At 32.0% G+C, this 20,123-nt stretch overlaps 2 protein-coding genes across 2 annotated transcripts in view; one reads left to right on the top strand and one right to left on the bottom strand.

Moving 5' to 3' along the window:
- Positions 1-6,800: 6,800 nt before the first annotated feature.
- Positions 6,801-12,554, bottom strand: ND-MWFE (NADH dehydrogenase (ubiquinone) MWFE subunit). The gene is made up of 3 exons (XM_085816551.1): positions 12,369-12,554; positions 10,285-10,371; positions 6,801-6,938 (listed from the first exon to the last, which is right to left on the bottom strand). The coding sequence occupies exons 1-3, from the start codon at positions 12,465-12,467 to the stop codon at positions 6,909-6,911; spliced, it is 216 nt and encodes a 71-aa protein (XP_085672677.1). The 5' UTR covers positions 12,468-12,554; the 3' UTR covers positions 6,801-6,908.
- Positions 12,555-12,904: 350 nt separating this feature from the next.
- SrpRbeta (signal recognition particle receptor beta) overlaps positions 12,905-20,123 on the top strand; it is a 41,488-nt gene continuing 34,269 nt past the window's right edge. Inside the window, exon 1 of the mRNA XM_035359210.2 lies at positions 12,905-13,091. Coding sequence (XP_035215101.1) covers positions 12,998-13,091 — 94 coding nt within the window. The 5' untranslated portion in view covers positions 12,905-12,997. The remainder of the gene's footprint in view (positions 13,092-20,123) is intronic.

Raw genomic sequence — 20,123 nt, 5'->3', positions numbered from 1 at the left:
GCCAGTCTGTTATGTTGAAGAATAAATTAACATGTATAGTTAAATGAAGTTAAAACAATATAAATTATTTTAGGCTTACATGCTGAAACTACATTTAATGAAACCTAAAAGAGCTTTTGCAGATAATCTGTCTGCTTTTTAGCTAGAGCTAGAATGAATGGGTTGGTTTAGTTTTTCTTCTTTTATAGCTTTCTGCAGGACTGCTGTACTCAATGAACATCATAATATGTGGAAGGTTGAATGTAAGGTCTCTGTTGCAACATGGTGGTTTTCTGGCAATTTCAAGCACTTGTGTAAGGGTGCTGGGGTTTGCTGATAACTGTCCCATTCAGTTATTGAAGTGGATGCTTGTAAGTAACTAATGATTTGATATTTTCCATAATGGAGAAGTTGACAGAGAATTTATAGATAACTTTTTTATGCGTAGCTATTCTTATTGATAGTTTTCTAGACATTGAACTGATGTACTGAGTTTCTATGTTTCTATCTTTGTTGATCAGGATAGTATTTACATCTGAATTATCTACCATGGTAATTTTTATCTTTTTGTAATAATTTGCTGATGTAACTGGGGTAATTGCAAGTTTATAATCAAATCTTTTGAAAACAGAATTGATGCTTGGGAGATCAAATAGTAAAAGAATATTCCAATAAATTTACTTTCATTTGATTCTTGCATCAATAACTACTTTACTTTTTGAAAAATAACTGCAAAAGATAGTATGTTCCAATAAATTTACTTTCATTTGATTCTTGCATCAATAACTACTTTACTTTTTGAGAAATAACTGCAAAAGCTAGTCTATTGATTTTCTTGGCAAAATTTTCACAAAATCAGAAAGGTATCCATGATTTCTGCGATTTGTAATATGCATATTTGTATTCATTTTCATCAAATTCAAGCACAGAACAGAAATCTTTCGCATGTCTTAAAATTAAAAGAGAGCTATTTTATGCAGTAAAATAATACAGTCATATAGGATTATTGCTGGGTTGCCAGCTGGTTTGTGATAGCTAGTAGTCTGAAGAATATAACCATTTCTAAAAAATGAACAGATTAAGAAACTGAATGCTATTAACTAATTATGAATTGTAGGTTGGAAAAGTTTTCTGAAATAAATGAAAGCACAGTTTTAAGTTCAACTTCTGAATATTTTCATCAGATAAAAATATCAACATACCTCTTCTAGAAATTTGGGATGGGTTGAGTGTTGTACAATCAAGACAAAGTTTTCCACATGTTGCATATAAAGTTCAACTGAGATAGATGACGTTCATGCTCCAATAGTGAGACTTTGCTCTTTATGAACTTGTCTGTTGGCTATAAACACTAAAATTGTGGATGAAATGAAAGGCTTCGTAGACATTGGAAATAAATCTGGATGTGATTTTTAGTTTTTTTCCAAAATCATTTGAGACTGAATTACAGGGATGGAGAGAAGCAAGGATTTGACACTGATTGGAAAACATGATAACCATGGAATCATTTATGTTTGGAATTTGTACATGAAATTCACTTATAGAATGTACACTTGATGCATTATCTCCTATGAAAGTGGAACACAGTTTGGCAAGCATATACTCGAGTTTGGTGGATGGTGAAAGTGCCAATAATAGCAGCCTATCTGTGTCACCATTTACAGTGGTGTAGAAAAACAAAGATTGGACACCTCATTTATGGAGTCACACATTTACTAACAAGAGTCGTTTCAGTCTGGCAAACGATTCTCAGTGCCAGTTGATAAGGAGAAAGGTAAGAACAAGCTTTCATCTCACTAACATAAGGAAAAGAGACTTCTCCTTTCCTTTTATCTTGGGCAAACAGAACTCCACATTTTCAATAAAGGTTTACTTGCTGCAGATTGTTATTGTGATGAAGTTATCTTTCCCAAGGTCTGTAGAAGAACAGGTTAGCTCACTTAAGTAAACAAATGAAAACATACTGCTCTACATTGAAAATGCAACACCAAAAAGGAGTGGTCAGAAAGTGATGAAATTTGGCGAAAAGACAGAGGCAGCAATAAGTGATCTTTATTTCAAAATGATTAGTCAGAATACAGAGCACCACTGCGGACAGCGATGCATGAAGAAACACGTCTAGGCATAGAGTCAATAAGAGTGCAGATGGTGTCCTGAGGGATGGCTCTCCATTCCCTTTCAACCATTTGCCACAGTTCTTCTTCTGAGCGAGGCAGGGGCAAAGTCTGCAAACGGCATCCAATCACATCCCACACATGTTCGATTGGTGACAGGTCAGGAGAGTATGGTGGCCAGGGAAGCATCTGTATAACTTGCAAAGCATGTTGACAGATGCGAGCACTGTGTGGTCGAGCATTATCCTGCTGAAAAATTGCATTAGGCAGTCCCTGAAGGTAGGGGATTGCCACCGGCCGCAGTACATTATCCAAGTATCGTTAGGCCATCATAGTGCGCTGAATAGGAACTAGAGGTGACCTGGAATTGTAGGCAATAGTGCCCCAAACCATTATGCCACGTTGTAGCACGGTGGGGCTTTCCACAGTTACTGCCAGATTAGATCTGCCTCCACATCGACGCCACACACATATGCAGCGACTGTCACTGGAAAAACAGAAGCGTGACTCATCTGAGAACATGACGTTTTGCCATTCTGTCATCCACATTGCTTCAGTCTGGCACCATTCTAAACATGCTGTGTGGTCAATGGCAGTAGCGTCTATGCTGTGTGGTCAATGACAGTCTTCTTAACAGATGCCATGAGTGCAGGCTACGTTCAACGAATCGACGAGAAATGGTTCTGGTCGACACAAGAAGATCTAGGGTATCTTGCACATGCTGCAGAATCGTGGTACAAGTGACTTGCGGGACCACCACAGCTTGTCGGCGGATGCGTCTATCCATGCGTGCTGACATCACTCTGGCTGCACCTGCACCCCTCCTTCTTCCCACATTTTCTTTTTTCAACCATGTTCGCCATAGCCGATGCACCGTGCTTGCATCCATGTAGGTATCAGCTGCGATTTGATGTAAGGACCAACCCGCCCTTCTCAGTCCGATCACCATACCCCTCGTAAAATCGTCTATCTGCTGGAAGTGCCTTTGTTGATGGCGGCCTGGCATTCTCTCCTATTTCACGTATCCTCCAGAACAAAAACCAACTTTCTTTGATAATTCCTCTGGCAGAAATAACGACACGAATATTGCCCACTCTGCAGGTTCTTTCCCTTATAGCTTACTTCAGGTGCGTTGGAGAGCTGCACATTTCACATTATTTGCATAACTCAGTGAGGTGCGTCTACTTTACAATTTGCCTAAATTTCTGACCACTCTTTCTTGGTGTTGCATTTTCAATGTTGAGCAGTGTATATTCTTGCTCTCTGTTAGCTGTGATGTCACTGAAGTTCTCTCTCGTGAGAATACCATAAGCTTCTCCATTGATTTAAGCTGAATGTAATTTTTTTCCTGTCTGGGGAAATTGTCTTTTTCTTCTGTAACAAATATTATTACGTTTATTATAGCATAATGGTTGATATGCACTTTATGATAATATTATGCACCAATAATGTAGGCGAAATGAAAAATAATCAGCAAAGCATATAATTTCAGAGGTATACAACTCTATAGTACGTACTAATTTGATTTAAACAGCAGTGGTACAACTAATTTTGAACTTTCAGGTTATGTAAATTAATTTGCAGACGTTGAATTCATTAATATATGTAGAAACTTCTATGTATTCAATTATGCATATTTAAATATGAATGGTGGAGGGACAGAAGTGAAACTGAAAACATAAATTATGAAAATAACATAGTGTGGACTAATATGTAATAAAGTCATATTACATTTGAAATTTTATTGAATGGATTTGTGTTTCTTCCCTACAAGAATATATGAATACCATATATCAGACACATATTTGCTCTGTTTAATTTTAAGCAAACTGTTTTTAAATATTTTGATTACTTCCCAGAACACAAAATTGCACATAATTGAAAATGTCATTTTTATCGATTTCAGTTAATTTAGCTATTCATGTAATTATTTTTATTTTTGTTATATATATTCTAAGAGATGTTAGCAAAAAATTAATTACAGAAGTGTTTCAGAGATTTATCACTACAGTATTTTACATGTTTGTACCTTAAAATCATTTTATTAACTATTGAGATTTCAGATCTTTAGAAAGACAGTGTAAAGGAGAGGAAAAGTAATCAAATAACTGTTCTAACTTACTGTTCTCCGTTTCCCATATTACTGTTTTGCTAATGCAAAAGGGCTTGCAGAAGTTATTTGATTTGTTTCAGTTTTGGCTATATATAACTAGAATTTCTTGGCTATTTTTTTTTTTTTTTTTGATAAATACATCTAATCCTCTTATTCTATTGTTCTTCATTTTACCTTCCTTTCCCTTTCATATTTCTTACTTGATTATCACTTGTTTGTAATTTCCTTCCTGTTATGTAGGTAAGAAACATGAATTTTGAATTACCTGATAATGTACAAAATAACATTTTGAATACCGCTGTGAATTGTGAGACATGTTTAATAACCATTATTATAAAGCACTCCACTCCTCCTTTACGATCTTCTAGAGTCCATCCAATATTTTGGGATGCCGCTTATAAATAACTTATAAAGAACTTGTTTTAAAAATCCATTTGCACAATAATCCATAGGAGACACATCAGGGTACCTTGGTCGAATGCATTTAAAGGAAATAGCTTCAATTCTGGTTTCATTTCTCATTTTTTTTCCAAAAATAGAGCAGTAGATTTAGAGGTATGGCTTAGAGCCGTATTCTGATGGAACTTAACACAGTGAAGATTGTTTATACGGTCAAAAGTCGTTAATCCGGACTCGTCGGGACTTCGGTGATTCCGGATTATCGATCATCAGTTTAAATCTGGTAAGATGGCATGCAGAAATTATAAAATTAAAAATATGCAACCGTAATTTATGAAATAAAGAACAATTATGATCTAAAGGGTATCAAAATTTACAAAAAAAAAAAAGCTTAATATTTATTTATTTTATTAAACATTTCTTTCAATGTAAGTTGTTTAAATTGCCTCGTTTTTTATGTGATAATACATTCTCTTTAATTCTTTAAACAGACATAATTTCTTGTTCAGTTACAAAGTTCCGCTGTTTAAGTCCTATAATTGCTGTGTCGAGAATACCGACTAATTTGTCAATTGAAATTTTTTCGTTTTCAATAACCTCTGTTACTTTCTTCGCTATCGGAAGCGAATTATAATGACGAGGAATTTGATTTAAATACTGTCAAAGATGGAGTACATCGAGATGAAATACTACATTTAATAAGGAATTATAAGCCAAATAAAATAAAAACATCTGTCCTGAAGATAAAGATAGTGCTGACAGATCAACTTCCAATTCATTGCGCAGCGCCACGGCGTTAAACAAAGTTTCGATAAACAAATGTTAAAGTTTAGATAAACAAAGGATATACCTTTATCTATTTTTGTAGCAATTCCACCTTTTGTTTAATGAACTTCCGAAACATACTTTCGTTTTGTAGATCATTTACATATTAATAAATATATATCAGAAATTCTATTTGACATAATCGAAAGTTCAAGCTTACTTTTATAAAATTGCTCTAACAGTCTGCAAAAAATAATAAGCCGGATCCAATTCGAAGATTAAGGAACAACGCAATCTGCAACATTAACTGAAATAGATAATTAAATAATTTTAGCTTAGCTTACACCGTCCGTTATACATTAAACGTGCACTCGTAAACGTATTTTGTGCACGTGCACAAGCATATTCTCAGCTGTAAAGGCCTTACGCACATGCGCAGAAAGTTTGAAGCTTTGAGGTCTGGATTATGGGTGACCGAATTAACGACTTTTGACTGTATAAACAGATGGAATTTCTTCTTTTAAAACAAGTGTTAAAAAATAGTTCTGACAGTAATCCGAATTAAATTTTGACAATTTTTTCTACTTTCCTTATTTTAAGTTTCCCGTTATAAGAGAATCCAGTAATAACCATAAGACCTTTAGGAAAACTTTCCTTGATTTTCTCTGAACCAACTTATTAAGTCTTTTTCTCCTCTTTTTTGGTAGTAAATCAAACTTTTTCTATTGCAATCAGATAAGTATATCCAAGCCTCATCATTTGTAAATATATATTTCTTTTTTTCATCTGCCAAATAATTTTCATGCAGCGATCTGCACATAGTCTTATGCTGAGAAACATGTTTTGCCATTAGGTGATGAACATCATGTCCCCCCGTTTTGATTAGCTTTAAATCCGATTTTACAATTTTGTTCACAGTTCCTACAAAGATTTTGTAATAGCTCTTTTTTGGGAGTCTGGATTTTCCTTTAAAAATGATGAGATTAAAGAGATGTGACTTTGCATTTAATAAGAGCTGTACTTACCTATGTTGGGTATGCATTTTTTGCCTTTTTCCCAGTCAGATGTAAATTTTGACGTTTCTTTCCTTTCATACTAATTATACCACTTATTTTACTTGTAGAAATATTAAACCTATGCTAATAACATCTTTTTTAATAACTGAGTAAGAGTATTTCTCTTCAGATAGTGCAAAAATCTGATTCATTGTTTATTTTTCAGCACCTTTTAAAGAAAAGAATATTTTTAATTTTGCCGACGATAATTAAACCTTACTCTAATTTCATACCAGTCAAGTTTATATTTTAAAACTAATATTTAAAATTCAGGAAGAAAATCAAAATTGTTACAAAATTGTGCGAATGCCCTCTGTAGATATCATGAACTTTTGTTTAAAAATAATTAAATGAAACTAATTAAAAAATCACTAGTATACTTTCTAAATTTTATTCAGTTTTTTCTTTGTAACAAAGTACATTATAACATAAATTTTCAGCTTTCATATTTTCTACATAAAAAAATCAAGCTTGATGCATACTTTATTTTGGGTCAGGAATGAAATCAAGGCCCTGGAAATACAAAGGAAAAAACATCAATACAACAAAATCATTCTGGGAATAAAATTTAAGATTGAAAATTTCTCCATCATACTATCTTAAGGTACATTGACACTACAGCCATTGTAAAATTCTAGTGAAACAAATAAAAGTGGATATAACTCTGAAAAAGATTCACAGCATAAAAAAATATTAACTTTCTGACTGGAATAGAAGAATATAAAGAAGCTTGGAAGAAAACAAAAGTCTTGTTCATGCAATGCAATATTTAATTTTTTTAAACGTCTTTCTGCAGGTGAAGACAATATTTAATTGCACACTGTTTTAAAATATAATGCATTATTTTGAACTTTTATGCTATGAGAAAGCATAAAAGTTCTTTTCTAGACATAGTTAAGCGAGAATTTTCCAAACATTTGCAAATAAGACACTCAGCATGACTAATAACATTGTCTTTGCTATGTAAGACCTACTCTATATTAAATAATTAAGAGCAACAGAAAAGGAAAACAGCATATAAAATGACAATTTATTCTGATATAATACATCAAATTTACTTTGTTATAAGAGAGCTAAAATTTACCAAATCAAATTTTTATTTAGGAAAGGAAGCTATGTAACCAAATTTGACAAAGTTATATTCATTTCATTTTCTGTCCTATAGTTGAAATTTTCTCATGAATGTTAAAAAACTTAACATGAGTAGTTATGCACATGGTTCCACTACTGTGGAACAATATTACAGATGAAACATTTAAATTATAAATATTTGATACTACGAAATTTTGGTACTTTCTGATTATCTGCACCCCACCTAAAAAGCATTCATGAAGCAACGTGCTATGTTGCTAAACAGGTAACCCACAACATCGCCAAAATGCATTTATAAGGCAAACCAGGTAGCGTTTCCAGTGCATGTGTGCATTAGTGTCCGTTATAGCCAAACTGAGTGCCTTTTTTTCCCTTGAAAAGAACTGTGAAATCACATAATTATACTTTGGCCATAATCAAATTTTATGGATCAACATTTGTCCAACTGAGTTTTTTTAAGTGATAACAGATTGCTGTGTATATGGGGAGAACAACATTAGAAAGAAATTACATTAGGATTTCTTCAGAAAGTTAGGCGTTTTGTTACAAATGTTTCTTCCTTTTTAAATTTTACTGAGTCATTGCTCTATTATGAAATTCTTAGAGCACCACCAAAACTGTTGCATTTTGAGCACTAGTTTAGCAAAAAAATTAGTCATCAATCTGTTGCCAATTTTTTGGAGGAGGGTGCAGATAATTATAAAGTACAAACATTTTTATAGAAAATGCTGTAAAACTCTCTAAAATATTTTGACTTAATTCTTTCTTAATTCAACAAAAACTATAATTTAGAATGATCCAATTATAATTATTTTGGGTTGTGCTATATGAATACTTATCATATATGCATCTAACTTGCACAAACATATATTAAGTACATCTAGAAAGTTCCAAATTCTGCCACAGCGTAAAAATATATTTACGGGTGCCCCTCGATAAAAACTGGTGATTTTTGCCAGTACATGGACACTGAGTTTGTGCAATTCTTTGACTTGTTATTTTGGCTTTGTGTAGTGGTGATTTTTCCGCCAAAAATCAGCGCTGTACAAAGCCAAAATAACAAGTCAAAGAATTGCACAAACTCAGTATTCATGTACATGACCTATTTTCACTTAAAAGCATCACAGAATTGCACAAACTTGGCATTGTATACTTCCTTTGTCTATGTATACATCGATCAAAGTCAAACATATCTTCCGTAGTGCAGGTATCCTTCAATGTATCCATATGCATTTCTTTCATACAAATGGGACCTTCATAATGGCTACTAAGTAAACCTTCATTTACACACCAGTTAATTAATGTTTTTTTCCCTTTCGTTCCAAATCATACAGAAACTTCAAATTAATCTTACCGCATTCAGCTATTTTATCATGTAAACCACAAAATAACCAACCAACATCCAACACACAAACAAGCCCTTCAAATCTTTTCCCATCCTTCAAATTCACAGCAATGACGCAACCAATTACATCATAATAGGGTTTTCAGAACATTCAACTACTTAGGTTACCATAAATTAAAGAACAACTTGGCAACAAATGAAACAACAGCTTAGCGATAATCCAAGGGACACCCTTAAATATACTATGTCACACCCTTAAATGACTAAAACACAGAGGAAAGGCAAGTCATCATCTGAAAGGTTCTCGTGGAATGTGGAGAAGAGAAAAGAAAGAAATATTTAAAAAAATTTTAATGATATCAATATGTCTATGCCTCCAAAGTAAAAAATTCTTAAAACTAACATTTGTTATCAATTTTTTGTGTGTATACTGTGTGTTGTCACCAATAAAGTCTACATGGCAAAATTAGCACTGGCGAAATGGAAAAGTACCATTCTTTTTTACCTTTTCGTGACGGCACATCTTTGTTCAAGACGCTTGTGCGGGACGGAAGGGAATCAAAGGCAGTCATTGTACAGGATGGAGGTTTTGCATCGCTAAGCCGCTAAGCCTAATTTTATAAAAAAAAAATCGGAAAAAAATGTTTCACTTCTAGCCTCATAATTTTTGGTATCAGATTAGATTATTACTAGTAAAATACCAAAATCAGGCAGAATATATCAAACTCAAGGTAGGAATCTAAAACTGTGTTCATTTCAAAAGTAATGGACATAGAATGCCATCTAGTGGCCGCCAGAAAAACATTCCAGCTTAAAATGCATGTACGCATCACCCGTCCTCTGAATGCAGTCTCTAGCGATGCGTGGATGGGACGCCCAGCTGTAAGAGACGTTCTTAGGGAATGCGTATATGGGACGCCCATCCTGAAAAATTTAATGAAGGTTTGGAGCATGGTGAAAAATACCTATAATTTTTACAACAGAGTTGCATCACAAAGTAAGAGATTATGATTCTATACAATTTGCAAAAAAATTTACTCTGAAGCACTCTTAAAGTTTTAAAAGAAACCTCTATCAGAAAAATGTAATAAAAATGAAATATGCTTTATTAATGTTCTTTATATGATTTATCTTTTCTGTTCTGAAATCCGGAAAACCCTAAAATCCTATTATTAAAAATTCGATAAATGGAGGTGTTACACACATTTTTTATTGAGTGTATTTTCATAATTCAAAACTGAAAGGAAAACTACACATGATCAGTTTTATTTATATTTATAAAATCAATGTCCTAGTTTATTTGAAAATGATAATCCTTTTCACATTTCTTAGGAAAAACTACTTTGTAAGGAATATATACAGAAAAAGAAAGTTTCAAAAATTACCACTACATAAATAATATAACAGAGGTAAATAACATACCTGCATTTTCAGATAATAGCCACTTAATCGCTCATCTCTCGTTGTTAATCTTCTGTCTTCTGGCTCTTGGGATGTACGCCTATGGGGCTGCATAATTAAAAATTCACTTTCAATTATATTTCCTTCTGTGAGTTTTATAACAAAAAATCTAATAAAAAACTTGCATGTACACAAAAAAACTCTGTTCACAATTTCATATTCATAAAACTGTGTAAAATACGAAGTGCGTACATAAATAAGTAAGATAAAAAATAGATACTTCCTTATTATAGTGGCTCCTAAGATTAAATCACAAATCAACTGAGATATCTCGCCAAGTGTTCTTATACTTCGCTATATGTTACATCTCAGTTGATAAACGATTAAATTTGGGGGCAGGTATACTAAGGAAGTACCAAAAAATTTATATATGTCACATACATAAATGTATATACACATATGTGTGTGTGTATGTAAAAAATCAAAATTCAAACTACAGTCAAAAGTCTTTAATCTGGACGTCCAGAATCCGGAATGATATATAATCCGGACCTCAAAGCTACAAACTTTCTGTGCATGCGCATAATACCTTTACACATGCGCATATTATTTGTCCTGAAAGAAAATATGTTCACTCTGGCTCAACAACTGCCATTATCTCAATGCATCAGTGCTGTTTTAAGTTCACAAGATCAATTTGCAATTCATCACATTTAGTCAAATTATTATTATGGCAAATTTGTAATACACTATATTATGCAAAAATTCATCATATCTATAAGGAACTGAACAGTATTCAAACTGTTAATTATTAATTGTTATCAAATTTTTAATTAACAATTAAGGAATAATAAAACTTAATGTTTATTATTATTGTTAAATGTTTTATCATTCCTTAACCAATTGCTAATTAAGAATGATTGTATCTGTTCCTAGGATTGTGATTTAAATAACCCACTTAATGTTAAATGCTCCTGGGCGCATGGTTACTAAGATAGGTAGCAATATCTGATCCTCTTTCTTGCATACTTGTGTTTAATAATACTGTAACCCAATATCACATGTCTACTAGCTTGACAGCTCATCGTTTTATTCACTGTCAGGTAAATCTGAATTTATTCTTACAGACAGTCAAGACTATTTATAGTCCATTGGACATTTTAGAAGTTACATCGGGTATTTTGTGACCTAACATACTCGTACATCTCAACAATTCATAAAGTGTTATCTTCCGTTAAGGTAGAGCCTCGTACATAGGCTTGGTGTCACATCAATTTACAATCTAAAGTATCTCAGAATATAGAGAACAGATAGTGGCTATAAGACATTTTAAATAACACTAAACATTAAAAACTACTTTTTAAAATGAACAAGCATAAATTATCTTTAGGGTTTACTTTGTTGAGAAACACTTAAGGCAAAAAATTAAAAAGTGAGATTTGGTGATCTACCAAGAGGCCAGGAGATATAACGAAAACCTGAGAGAGATGGGGACTATGGCTTTGGAATTGTCCATCACAATGACGGACCTCCTCTAAAACTATGTACTTAAAGAGAAACATATTGAAATGTTTATACAAACTAAAAAGGGAGATAAAAAAAAGTAATTGAGGAAGACAAAATGTTACTTCAGAACAATTTTAAGACCTGAAACCCAAAATTCGATCAACATATCTCGTGGGCACTTTTGCACATTTAATCAAGCTAACAAGGCAGATTTAAGTTTCCGTTTCGTATTTCAAATAAGATTTTATTCAATTCTGAGAGCAACTTTATGAAAAGTGAGATCCATCAAATAAAGAATTCTTAGCTTCTTTCTTTATTATTGGTGTACGAAACTGAAAGGGTCTGCCCATTTCAGACATATGTTTCCGTTTCGTATTTCAAATAAGATTTTATTCAATTCTGAGAGTAACTTATGAAAAGTGGGATCCATCAAATAAAGAATTCTTAGCTTCTTTTTTTACTACTGGTGTAGGAAACTGAAAGGGTCTGCCCATTTCAGACATATTTATTATTATTATTTTATTTTATTTTTATTTTAAAAGGATGAGGTATTATGGTCACACTGTTTGCTTATTGGATAAAATACGTAATATACTTACAACGCCACGATATAAGACATGAACCACCCATGGAGTGAAACATGGGAGAATTAAAAATGTACTAAATATACCAAGTGTAGGCAATATTTCATACCACATGGTGAATAAATATTTGTCAACAAAACATGAAAGTCAAAAGCGGTAATAAGGTCGACACAGAATTTCGCAGCTACGGTTATTTTAGTTAAACAAATCAAAACATTCAATATTTGATACGTTCTTACAAAAGACAGGAAAATAAACTACGTAATTATATTATGTTAAATATTATTTACATATATGGCAGAAGTGCACATCAATATGTCTATTTTTCTCCGCTTTTTCTTTCATGCAAAAGCTATACATTTTTATTTTACGCTTTAACAAAAACAAATATTTATAGTTTTATATATACATAAAACTGTAAACATTTATAGTTAAACTGTAAACATTTATAGTTCTAGAAAAACATGAATATTTATAGTTTTCTTTTTTTTTTCCGAGAGAGAGCCAGGTCTAGCCACTTAAAAGACATTTGAAGTGAATTGAAGTAAACTTAGCAACCGGTTTACATTTATGTCGTTCTTACGTGAGCAATAAAGCAGACGTACTTACGGTACTGTTTATATTTTGAAGGCGCTCTGAGCCAAATGGAGCCGTTGAAAGAATATATCGGCCAAATAGAATATGATGTTAATTTTTATGCTGTCATATCGGCTATTTTAGCCCTTTTAGTGACAATTGGTAACGATTAGTTTTGTACTCTTGGATAAGCAGAATTTTAAATTTAGTCCATATTTTAGTAAACTGCTTAATAGGTGATGGGGCTCTGATTGTATTAAGTTTACTGTTATACACAAATTTATTTGTTCATCTTTTATTATAAATTGTGCATAATTAGAGCATTATAAATGTAAGTACTTGAATAGTAAATGGATTAGAGAAGTATCTTTATTAAAAAACTATTAATATCGGTATGAATTGGGGCCTTTTCAAAACAAGGGAAAAAAAAATACGAATAGTGGCACAGCTTTAGTATTAGTCCTTTTTGGCAAAAAATTTGTTTGGCGACATTTTGGAGCAATAAACGTAAAATTATGATAACCTTGGTAACCCTAAATACTGAGCTCAAAAACATGCCGCCATTTCTGTCCACGTAACTTTATTGAATTTGGTAGGTATCAGAGCTTTGATGGCAGGAGGGATAAATTGTGTGTTTTTCTTAAAGTTACTTTTGTGTTAGGAAAGCACAACATTTAAAATATTTTTTAAAAAGCCAAATTTTTTATAGTTAAAACTGATGCTTTTAATATTACATCACGATTCTTGACATTTTTTCATATGTCAACTCTGCATATTATTATAAACTCCATTCCCCAAGGAAAAAAAAAAACACATTTTAAGTAGCATAAGGTAAACTCTTTGTGTTTCCTTTGCTAAGGAGATCAAAATTACCATGGTCTAAAAATACTTTTTTTGCCTCATATTGGAACTATAGGGATGTGTAATTGCATGAATTCATAGGTTCAAATCAGGACCAAAATTATTGCTTTTATAACATTTTTATAATTTGACTGACTATAAAAAATATAATGTTGCTTAGATTATGGAATATATTGCTTATAATTTACAGTTCTCAAATTTTGCAAATCTTACAACCTAATAGTAGCTGTGTATGAATAACCTTCACTGAGTATTATTATTTTTATTAATAGTATGTTGACATAACAGTCAACTTTTTATTTTAAATTTTATGCCAAATTTCTACATTACTTAAACATTTTATCTAACAGAAATCTGAATTTTTTGTAATAAAAACTCTATAATAAAAGTAAGAGTACAATTTATATATAAAAATTTGACTACATGGCAAGCACTTAGGTACTGATTTCAATGTCTTTAAATGTTATTATTATAAAGTTTAGATATATTCTTATTAAGTTAAGATATACTTTTATTCTCTTATAATGTTTAGATGTACAGTTAGTATTTAGTCTAGATCGGATTTTGTTGACAATCCGCCATTTTTTTCCGATCTTGAAAGCCGGTATACATTGGCGACCAAAGTTTGTCGCCAAATCAAAAAATCGCCAGAAGGACCAATACTAAAGCTGTTCCCGAATAGTTTTAATCTTTAATTAGCAAACGGATACTTTTACATTAGAAATTTTGGTAATCTTCAACACTTTTTTCCAGATTATTTTGAACTATTTGATATCAAAAAATAACTTATTTTATGCTCATGAGACTGATTTTCCTCAGAAATTTTTATATTGGCTTAAGTAAAATTTGAAATACAATTTCCATTCAGCTACTTAGAGTACTTATTTTATATCAATAAACTGTACATTATTATATGCTTCTCTGAAAATCATTCCTTGAAAATCAATTAAAGTGTTCACTTATTTATTAATTTGAGCATAACCTGGTGTTACATTTCTTGTACATCAGTGATACAATTGTAAATATACCTGAAGGGGAGGGGTGGGAGCTTTTGTTAAAAAATGCTGGGGCACTTTTTAATGATTGTTATAAATAATGATTTGGATGAATTTTAGATGATCATGGTAGTATGCTGATAATTGCTATTATAGTCACCCATAAAGTAAAAATAGTTGGTACAGTCAAAAGTCTTTAATCCAGACTCGTCGGGACTTCGGCGATTCTGGATTATCGGTTTTTCCGGATTATAGATCATCAGTTTAAATCTGGTAAGACAGCATGCAGAAATTATAAAATTAAAAATATGAAACCGTAATTTATGAAATAAAGAGCAATTATGATCTAAAAAATATCAAAATTTACAAAAAAAAAAAAAAAAAAAAAAAAAGCTTAATATTTATTTGTTTACTTTATTAAACATTTCTTTCAACGCACACATGCATAAAGCATACATTATGCATAGTCGAAGTTAGAAAATTGCAACCAGAAAACTATTTGATGTGTACTCGTGATATTTAATAATGACGAGGAATTTGGTTTAAATCATATCAAAGACAGAATACATCGAGATGAAATACTACATTTAGTAAGGAATTATAACATCTGCCCTGAAGATAAGGATAGTGCTGACAGATCAACTTCCAGTTCATAGCTCGCCGTGACGTCCCCGTTCCCCGCAGAGCAGCGTGAAATTGATAAACAGATTTCGGAACGATTAGCGAAACAAAGGATATGCCTTTATCCATTTTTTGCAGCAATTCCACTTTTTGTTTGATGGACATCGAAACGTGCTTTCGCTTCGTAGATCCTCCAGAATCGGAAATTCTTTTTGACATAATCGAAAGTTCAAGCTTACATTTATAAAATTGCTCTAACAGTCTGCAAAAAATAATAAGCCAGATCTAATTAGAAGATTAAGGAGCAACGCAATCTGCAACATTAACTGAAATAGATAATTTTAGCTTAGCTTATACTGTCTGTTATACATTAAACGCGCGTGCATAAACGTATTATGCACATGCGATGCGTTTACGCATGCGCAGAAAGTTTGTAGCTTTGAGGTCCGGATTATGGACATCCGAATTAAAGACTTCACTATATTCTGTTATCGGGACCAGATTCAGAAATGTATATACTTGTGTATATAAGTGTGTGACATATGTGTGTATACATATGTAGCTCTCTCTCTATATATATACATGAACACATACATCCATTCATTTATTTCTGAATTCAGTCTTGATAACAGATGAGTACCAAGTAGTTTACCCCCATGGAAAAAAGACTAAAAAGTAGACGTTGTGCGTGTCCATGTTCAAACATTAAAAAAGACTATAGGGATGTGTAATTGCATGAATTCATAGGTGCATGAAAAAAGGGGGAAAAAACCTAGAGTAATATCATGATTCGTTCAGGAAAGTCACCAGAAATGTTTTTGTGGAAATTCTGTTGATTAGAATAAAATTGTGAGTAAAATTCAGTTATTGTTTTAGCAAAATTGAAGAAGACAAGATAATTTGGCTCTACTCTTATATGCGCCCTAAGATCACTAAATGTGGTGATATGTGTTATGTGCTGGTTTTTGGCACGATTGCATGTTGTATGACAACTCTTTTGACATTGAAAACTCTTTTGCTCGTGCGTGTTTTGAAATGGCCTAAATGGGACTTTGGTAATAATGTGAGCAGTACTCAGTTCCGATTACGCATTATTTTGTGTGAGGGAAATGAGAGATCATGGGGTATGTCATGTGATATTAATGGACGAATTACGGTTCTTTAATCGGAAAAGGAGGCGGAATTTGGAAAAATAGTGGCTGTATATTATTTTGTATTAAGCTTCATTGTGTGTTGTGTGAAGTAGGGTTGAATAATTTTGGGATTGTATGGCACTGTCTAAAGTGAATTCTAGATTTTTAATGCGTTTGTGTGATAATTCAAAAGAATTGGTTGAATGGTGCATGAGTGTAGGTTTAATTGTGGATAAGTATGAATGTCCAAAATGTGGGAATGAAATGAGATTGTGTGAAAGGAAGGATATTACTGATACGTTTGAATGGCGGTGCAAGAAATCTGGTGAAAATGGACATTTTGTGAAACGGAGTGTAAGGAAGGGTACGTGGTTTGCTGAAAGTCGTTTGAGTATGGGTGAGATTTTATTGATTTCTTATTATTGGGTGAATAGATTGCCAGTTGACTATTGGATTTCGGATTTAGAAATTAGCAGTAGGACTGCAGCTGATTGGAATTCTTTTTGTAGGGAAGTGTACGTGGAATTTTGCGAAAATGATATGGGTATGCTTGGTGGTATGAATGTTATTGTGGAAATTGATGAGAGTAAGTTTGGGAAGCGGAAGTATCAGAGAGGTAGGAGAGTGGAAGGAAAATGGGTGTTTGGTGAGATTGAAAGGGGTAGTAATAAATGTTTTTTTTAAGGTTGTGCGAGATAGAAGTAAAGATTGTTTGTTAAGTTTTATAAAAGAATATATTCTACCGGGTACTATAATTATTTCAGATTGCTGGAAATCTTATGAATGTTTGGAAGATGAAGGTTTTAAACATCTTGCTGTGAACCACAAATATTATTTTAAAGATCCGGAAACAGGTGCACATACCAATACAATAGAGGGCACGTGGAGTGCTATAAAAAGCGCCATTCCGAGGCATAGTGATAAAGAGAATTTTGCTTTTTATTTAGTGGAGGAAGTGTAGAGGAAAAATTCGCAGAAAAATCATTCAATAATTTTATTGAATCCGTAATAAAAGTGTATCCACCATGTAAGCAAGATTCTGAAGAAGATTAGGTAAGTTAGTATTTTTAATTATTTGAGGATATTATTTTTATGCATTGTTCTAAATGTAAGGTGGAAGTAAAGTAATTTGGTATTATTGGGAAAATTGTTATTAGCAATGATTTAGTTTAAAGTAATTAGGATTGTAAGCTAATTTTTATTAATTTAATATATGTGCTTATTTATATTTTAAGTAGTGTTTTTGAATTTAATTATATTTTAATTAAATGATAGTTATTTTGTGAATTTTATGTTTGTAGGAATTTGGTATACGTTTTAGTTGAAGTAAACGTGCATGGAAATAATTTAAATATTTGACACTAAGTATTTGTAATGTTTGCGGTATGAATTCGTTGGTGACGTTTATAATATAATAGATAATTTAGAGGTAAAAGTTTTTGGATATTTTATTTATTTTATACCTGGAAATGTTCATATTTGGAAAGGGTATATACTTTTTCGTTATTAGGTAATTTCATATATGTTCTTTTTAACGGGTTTAAAGATTCAGAAAATTGTCATGCATTTTCGTGAAATTTTTCTAATTTATGAGAAAAAAACAGTGTACATGGATATGGTGAAGAGTGTGCGCAATGCCATTTTTGTGCAATTCTGGGATTTTTTTTTTAAGTAAAAATAAGTCGATGTGTACATGGTTTAGTGATATTTTAATTAAATGATAGTTATTTTGTGAATTTTATGTTTGTAGGAATTTGGTATACGTTTTAGTTGAAGTAAACGTGCATGGAAATAATTTAAATATTTGACACTAATTATTTGTAATGCTTGCGATATGAATTCATTGGAGACGTTTATAATATAATAGATGATTTAGAGGTAAAAGTTTTTGGATATTTTATTTATTTTATATGTGGAAATGTTCATATTTGGAAAGGGTATATACTTTTTCGCGATCAGGTAATTTAATGTATGTTCTTTTTACCGGGTTTAAAGATTCAGAAAATTGTCATGTATTTTCGTGAAATTTTTCTAATTTATGAGAAAAAAGCAGTGTACATGGATATAGTGAAGAGTGTGCTCAATGCCATTTTTGTGTAATTCTGGGATGCTTTTTTAAGTAAAAATAAGTCGACGTGTGCATGGTTTATGTGTATGTGTTATTTTGAAAAACGCGTAAGGAGTATGGCATTGTGCACTTTTTCCCAATTTTGCAGTGAATATTTGTCATGATTAAGCAGTTTTGTTAGATAAAATTTCTAACATAAGTGTAATTCGGCTAGTAGATTGTTGGAAGAAGTGTTCAGTAGATAAAAAGAAAAGAAACATGTCTTTACTTTGTGAAGACAAAATGGCGGCGGGGAAAAAAAAAATCGAGGGTTGCTGTAGGAGAGTTGGTCGCAAAATTTTTGCCAAAAAATCACCAAGTTACCATAATCTAAAGATCAACCATTATTTTTAGTAGCTGTACATGAGAGAAGTAAGGAAACAGTGATGCAGTGGATTTAGCCTTGTACAATTATTTTTACGGATAGCTGGAAATCTTACAAGGATTTAGAAAAAGAAGGTTTTGAACATTTATTTTTGAACCATAGTATGAATTTTCTGGATAGTGTGTCTGGCTGTCATATAAATACGATAACATTATGTGGCGGCATGAAATTGGTATTGCTGCTGTTCAAAAAAGCATTCATTCATGGTAAGGGCATTTTATTTTATTCTTGTTCTTAATTTGTAGAATGTTATGTTCATTGTTTTTTTAATATGAATTTCTGTCATTATTGTTGTTTTTTTTTAAAATTTGTTTTAGTTATTTTATTTTGATGATTAGTGCGTAATGCCTAGATTGTGCAATTCGTAGATGTTTTTTAAAGTTGAAACAGAACGCTGTGTACATGGTATTCTTTGAAATTTATTGTTGTTATATTAATTTATTAAAGCAAGGTGTGCATAGTTCGTAGATTCTTTCGCTGCCTAGATTGTACAATTTGTAGATGTTTTTTCAAGTTAAAACATATCGCTGTGTACATAATATTTTTGGTTAGAAACTTTACGTTTTTGTTATCTAAATTTTTTGTTTCAGATTTTTAGCTTAAATTATGTGTTTAAAACGCGGTTTTTGGAGACATTTTAGGCTTAAAGTTTGAAATGTAGACAAAAAATTTAGATAGTAACATGGCACCTTGGATTGGTCAGAAATTTGGCAACTTGAGGGTGCATATGAGAGTAGTTCCGATAATTTTAATTTTCAAAAGCACCTTAACTCCTATTTTTACTTTGATTATTTTATCTTTCTTTCTCAAAAATAGTAATAAATCTCTTAATTTTATCAGTACAAAACTAATTCAGAATTTGCCTAAGATCCTGCCTATGTCCCTGTGGAATTCTGAAGAAAGTAATCTTTAGTTAATTTCATAAACTGCTAGTATTCAACCCATTTCTTTCCGCCCCTTCCAAAATGTCTTTGTTTGCTCTTATATAATCATAAAGAAACTTTTCCTTTCATTCTAGGGGTTTTATCCAAAGAAGTAATTTTTTTACAGTAGTTCTGTTATTGTAAATCCTTTACAATTGTTCAAATCTGT

This window comes from Stegodyphus dumicola, chromosome 1 (genome assembly GCF_044657685.1).
Source record: "Stegodyphus dumicola isolate Sdum_Otavi_A_Nest chromosome 1, ASM4465768v1".
Taxonomy (NCBI): Eukaryota; Metazoa; Arthropoda; class Arachnida; order Araneae; family Eresidae; genus Stegodyphus; species Stegodyphus dumicola.
The sequence above is the reverse complement of the archived record's forward strand: the minus strand, read 5'-3'. Positions and strand labels throughout refer to the sequence as shown.

Coding starts and splice junctions, on each gene's coding strand:
- ND-MWFE (XM_085816551.1), bottom strand. CDS start 12,467: ATGTGGTATGAAATATTGCCTACACTTGGTATATTTAGTACATTTTTA. Junction 10,372..12,368: donor ATGTCTTATATCGTGGCGTT/GTAAGTATATTA, acceptor TTAATTATGCAG/CCCCATAGGCGTACATCCCA. Junction 6,939..10,284: donor GCTATTATCTGAAAATGCAG/GTATGTTATTTA, acceptor TTGTATTTCCAG/GGCCTTGATTTCATTCCTGA.